The sequence below is a fragment of the Scyliorhinus torazame genome, chromosome X (genome assembly GCF_047496885.1).
Source record: "Scyliorhinus torazame isolate Kashiwa2021f chromosome X, sScyTor2.1, whole genome shotgun sequence".
Lineage (NCBI taxonomy): Eukaryota > Metazoa > Chordata > Chondrichthyes > Carcharhiniformes > Scyliorhinidae > Scyliorhinus > Scyliorhinus torazame.
In genome coordinates this window covers 5,122,657-5,128,656 of record NC_092738.1, presented here as the reverse complement: position 1 = coordinate 5,128,656, position 6,000 = coordinate 5,122,657, and the positions used below count along the sequence as shown (strand labels likewise).

General features: G+C 48.0%; 1 protein-coding gene across 3 annotated transcripts in view; it reads left to right on the top strand.

The window, feature by feature from the left end:
* The first annotated feature begins 2,648 nt into the window (after positions 1-2,648).
* LOC140405387 (glutaminase kidney isoform, mitochondrial-like) overlaps positions 2,649-6,000 on the top strand; it is a 121,171-nt gene continuing 117,819 nt past the window's right edge. For all 3 annotated transcript variants that reach the window (XM_072493725.1, XM_072493724.1, XM_072493723.1), the window contains exon 1: positions 2,649-3,033. In XM_072493725.1, the coding sequence (XP_072349826.1) occupies positions 2,831-3,033 (203 nt within the window). In that variant the 5' untranslated portion in view covers positions 2,649-2,830. The remainder of the gene's footprint in view (positions 3,034-6,000) is intronic.

The window sequence follows — 6,000 nt, the reverse complement described above, 5'->3', positions numbered from 1 at the left end:
CAGGTCAGCCTGGTGTGTACACTCTAACATCAACAGGTCAGCCTGGAGTGTACACTCTCACATCCACAGGTCAGCCTGGAGTGTACACTCTCACATCAACAGCTCAGCCTGGTGTGTACACTCTCACATCAACAGGCCAGCCTGGTGTGTACACTCTAACATCAACAGGTCAGCCTGGTGTGTACACTCTAACATCAACAGGTCAGCCTGGAGTGTACACTCTAACATCAACAGGTCAGCCTGGAGTGTACACTCTAACATCAACAGGTCAGCCTGGTGTGTACACTCTAACATCAACAGGTCAGCCTGGAGTGTACACTCTAACATCAACAGCTCAGCCTGGTGTGTACACTCTCACATCAACAGGCCAGCCTGGTGTGTACACTCTAACATCAACAGGTCAGCCTGGTGTGTACACTCTAACATCAACAGGTCAGCCTGGAGTGTACACTCTAACATCAACAGGTCAGCCTGGAGTGTACACTCTCACATCAACAGGTCAGCCTGGAGTGTACACTCTAACATCAACAGGTCAGCCTGGTGTGTACACTCTAACATCAACAGGTCAGCCTGGAGTGTACACTCTAACATCAACAGGTCAGCCTGGAGTGTACACTCTCACATCAACAGGTCAGCCTGGAGTGTACACTCTCACATCAACAGGTCAGCCTGGAGTGTACACTCTCACATCAACAGGTCAGCCTGGAGTGTACACTCTAACATCAACAGGTCAGCCTGGTGTGTACACTCTCACATCAACAGGTCAGCCTGGTGTGTACACTCTAACATCAACAGGTCAGCCTGGAGTGTACACTCTCACATCAACAGCTCAGCCTGGTGTGTACACTCTCACATCAACAGGTCAGCCTGGTGTGTACACTCTCACATCAACAGGTCAGCCTGGAGTGTACACTCTAACATCAACAGGTCAGCCTGGAGTGTACACTCTCACATCAACAGGTCAGCCTGGTGTGTACACTCTAACATCAACAGGTCAGCCTGGTGTGTACACTGTCACATCAACAGGTCAGCCTGGTGTGTACACTCTCACATCAACAGGTCAGCCTGGTGTGTACACTCTAACATCAACAGGTCAGCCTGGAGTGTACACTCTCACATCAACAGGTCAGCCTGGAGTGTACACTCTCACATCAACAGGTCAGCCTGGTGTGTACACTCTCACATCAACAGGTCAGCCTGGAGTGTACACTCTCACATCAACAGGTCAGCCTGGTGTGTACACTCTAACATCAACAGGTCAGCCTGGAGTGTACACTCTCACATCAACAGGTCAGCCTGGAGTGTACACTCTCACATCAACAGGTCAGCCTGGTGTGTACACTCTCACATCAACAGGTCAGCCTGGTGTGTACACTCTCACATCAACAGGTCAGCCTGGTGTGTACACTCTAACATCAACAGGTCAGCCTGGAGTGTACACTCTCACATCAACAGGTCAGCCTGGTGTGTACACTCTCACATCAACAGGTCAGCCTGGTGTGTACACTCTCACATCAACAGGTCAGCCTGGAGTGTACACTCTAACATCAACAGGTCAGCCTGGTGTGTACACTCTCACATCAACAGGTCAGCCTGGAGTGTACACTCTCACATCAACAGGTCAGCCTGGTGTGTACACTCTAACATCAACAGGTCAGCCTGGTGTGTACACTCTCACATCAACAGGTCAGCCTGGAGTGTACACTCTCACATCAACAGGTCAGCCTGGTGTGTACACTCTCACATCAACAGGTCAGCCTGGTGTGTACACTCTAACATCAACAGGTCAGCCTGGAGTGTACACTCTCACATCAACAGGTCAGCCTGGAGTGTACACTCTCACATCAACAGGTCAGCCTGGTGTGTACACTCTAACATCAACAGGTCAGCCTGGAGTGTACACTCTCACATCAAAAGGTCAGCCTGGTGTGTACACTCTAACATCAACAGGTCAGCCTGGAGTGTACACTCTCACATCAACAGGTCAGCCTGGAGTGTACACTCTCACATCAACAGGTCAGCCTGGTGTGTACACTCTCACATCAACAGGTCAGCCTGGTGTGTACACTCTCACATCAACAGGTCAGCCTGGTGTGTACACTCTAACATCAACAGGTCAGCCTGGAGTGTACACTCTCACATCAACAGGTCAGCCTGGAGTGTACACTCTCACATCAACAGGTCAGCCTGGTGTGTACACTCTAACATCAACAGGTCAGCCTGGAGTGTACACTCTCACATCAACAGGTCAGCCTGGTGTGTACACTCTCACATCAACAGGTCAGCCTGGTGTGTACACTCTAACATCAACAGGTCAGCCTGGTGTGTACACTCTCACATCAACAGGTCAGCCTGGTGTGTACACTCTAACATCAACAGGTCAGCCTGGTGTGTACACTCTCACATCAACAGGTCAGCCTGGAGTGTACACTCTAACATCAACAGGTCAGCCTGGAGTGTACACTCTAACATCAACAGGTCAGCCTGGTGTGTACACTCTAACATCAACAGGTCAGCCTGGTGTGTACACTCTCACATCAACAGGCTGACACTGTGACCGGGCAGTTTAACACTCCGCCTTCCAGGTTGTGATGCTTGCTGTCTGTCATTTTAGTCCCACCTACTTTTGTAAAATTGGCCGGCACCGCGTGTTGAAGAAACATTTACTGGATGGAAGAGCGGAGGGGAAGTGACTGACAGTCCGTGGAGTGAGGGGGAGGACACAATTTGGAGTTCGCGAAGGGAACTAGAAGGCATTCAGCAGGGGAGAGTTGACTATTGCAGAAGGAGGTTGAAGGATTGCTCCATTAGCGATCGGCATTGGGCAGAAATGCACCGTTTCAAACCCCTGCCTTGCTTCACCGCTGGAGCCTGTCACTTTCGACCTGTCATTGGGTTTGGCAACTGGCAGTGGAAATGGCAGCTGCCCCCCAGGGGGCGAGCGACCAGTGGGGTGAGCTGTGGTCGGACCCCCCTCCTGAACCCTTCCAAGCCCGAGGTCAAAAAGCCGAATGAGACCGTTCAGAAAGAACCGTGAGTAAAACACCCAACACATTGTGCACTCCAGCTCGCTTCATACTGCCAGCCCTGACTTCAGATTGCTACTATTTCTGTTGATACTGACAAATCAAGTCAATTTCATTCATACTCCTTTCAACCAATTAATTGAGAAGCTTTGCTGAAATAATAACAACCTTTTATTGTCACAAGTATGAAGTTACTGTGAAAAGCCCCTAGTCACCACATTCCGGCGCCTGTTCGGGGAGGCCGGCACGGGAATTGAACCCACGCTGCTGGCTTTAGTTCTGCGTCACAAACCAGTTGTCTAGCCCACTGAGCTAAACCAGCCCTTAAATGTGCAATGCACTGTTTTAAAGTCTACTTCGTGGACTAATTCGTACAAATTAGTCACACAATTGTCACAGTCATTTTGTATTCACAATCTCGACAGCGTGAACTTTCTGAAGCTATCGGAAGCAATTGGGGAAACTGAGTGTCTGGGTCACTTTATCTTTGTTGTGTTGGGGTCGGTTTAATGAAGGGACAAGAGTGAATTCCACATACATAATCGTTAGCCCGAGGCTGTGAAGAGTGACCAACAGGTGCTCCTATATTATAGTGTCTCACTTTATTCCAAACACTCTATAAATAGAGATGCATTCATACTGTGCACGGAAGGGAAAATGTCCTGCTCAAAAAATAATAAGCTTTAAAAAATAATTAACCACCTGTGAGCAATTTACCACGTGCGTCAAGTAGCTAGCAAAGTTAATAGTGAGGATGCGATTGCACTGGAGAGGGTACAGAGGAGATTCACCGGGATATTGCCTGGGATGGAGCGTTTCAGCTGTCAAGAGAGGCTGCATGGGTTAGGGTGGCTCTCCTGAGAGCAGAGAAGGCTGAGGGGGCACCTGATTAAGGTGGACAGAATTATTATTTTAGGTTTTTTTTAAATGAGTACCAAATTCATTTTTTTCCCCAATTAAGGGGCAATTTAGCATGGCCAATCCACCTTCTATAGATATGTCAGGAATAAACAAATGACTAGGGTAAGAGTAGGGCCAGTCAAGGACAGTAGTGGGAAGTTGTGCGTGGAGTCCGAGGAGATAGGAGAGGTGCTAAATGAATATTTTTCGTCATTATTCACACAGGAAAAAGACAATGTTGTCGAGGAGAATACTGAGATTCAGGCTACTAGACTAGAAGGGCTTGAGGTTCATAAGGAGGAGGTGTTAGCAATTGTGGAAAGTGTGAAAATAGATAAGTCCCCTGGGCCGGATGGGATTTATCCTCGGATTCTCTGGGAAGCTAGGGAGGTGATTGCTGAGCCTTTGGCTTTGATCTTTAAGTCATCTTTGTCTACAGGAATAGTGCCAGAAGACTGGAGGATAGCAAATGTTGTCCTCTTGTTCAAGAAGGGGAGTAGAGACAACCCCGGTAACTATAGACCAGTGAGCCTTACTTCTGTTGTGGGCAAAGTCTTGGAAAGGTTTATAAGAGATAGGATTTGTAATAATCTAGAAAGGAATAATTTGATTAGAGATAGTCAACACGGTTTTGTGAAGGGTAGGTCGTGCCTCACAAACCTTATTGAGTTCTTTGAGAAGGTGACCAAACAGGTGGATGAGGGTAAAGCAGTTGATGTGGTGTATATGGATTTCAATAAAGCGTTTGATAAGGTTCCCCACGGTAGGCTACTGTAGAAAATACGGAGGCATGGGATTCAGGATGATTTAGCAGTTTGGATCAGAAATTGGCTAGCTGGAAGAAGACAAAGGGTGGTGGTTGATGGGAAATGTTCAGACTGGAGTCCAGTTACAAGTGGTGTACCACAAGGATCTGTCTTGGGGCCACTGCTGTTTGTCATTTTTATAAATGACCTGGAGGAGGGCATAGAAGGATGGGTGAGTAAATTTGCCGATGACACTAAAGTCGGTGGAGTTGTGGACAGTGCGGAACGATGTTACAAGTTACAGAGGGACATAGATAAGCTGCAGCGCTGGGCTGAGAGGTGGCAAATGGAGTTTAATGCAGAAAAGTGTGAGGTGATTCATTTTGGAAGGAATAACAGGAAGACAGAGTACTGGGCTAATGGTAAGAGCCTTGGTAGTGTGGATGAGCAGAGAGATCTCGGTGTCCATGTACATAGATCCCTGAAAGTTGCCACCCAGGTTGAGAGGGTTGTTAAGAAGGTGTACGGTGTGTTAGCTTTTATTGGTAGAGGGATTGAGTTTCGGAGCCATGAGGTCATGTTGCAGCTGTACAAAACTCTAGTGCGGCCGCATTTGGAGTATTGCGTGCAATTCTGGTTGCCGCAATATAGGAAGGATGTGGCAGCATTGGAAAGGGTGCAGAGGAGATTTACCAGAATGTTGCCTGGTATGGAGGGAAGATCTTATGAGGGAAGGCTGAGGGACTTGAGACTGCTTTCGTTAGAGAGAAGAAGGTTAAGAGGTGACTTAATTGAGGCATACAGGATGATCAGAGGATTGGATAGGGTGGACAGTGAGAGCCTTTCTCCTCGGATGGTGATGTCTAGCATGAGGGGACATAGCTTTAAATTGACGGGAGATAGATATAGGACAGATGTCAGAGGTAGGTTCTTTACTCAGAGTAGTAAGGGTGTGGAATGCCCTGCCTGTAACAGTAGTGGACTCGCCAACACTAAGGGTATTTAAATGGTCATTGGATAGACATATGGACGATAAGGGAATAGTGTAGATGGGCTTTAGAGTGGTCTCACAGGTCGGCGCAACATCGAGGGCCGAAGGGCCTGTACTGCGCTGTAATGTTCTATGTTCTACCCTGCACGTCTTTGGGTTGTGGGGGTGAAACCCACGCAAACACGGCTAGAATGTGAGGTGGACAGAATTATGAGGGACATAGATAGGGTGGAGAGGAAGGAGCATTTTCCCTTTAATAGAGGGGTCAATAACCAGGGGACAGAGATTTGAGGTAAGGGAGGGAGATTTCGAGGGGATGTGAGGACCTTTATCACCC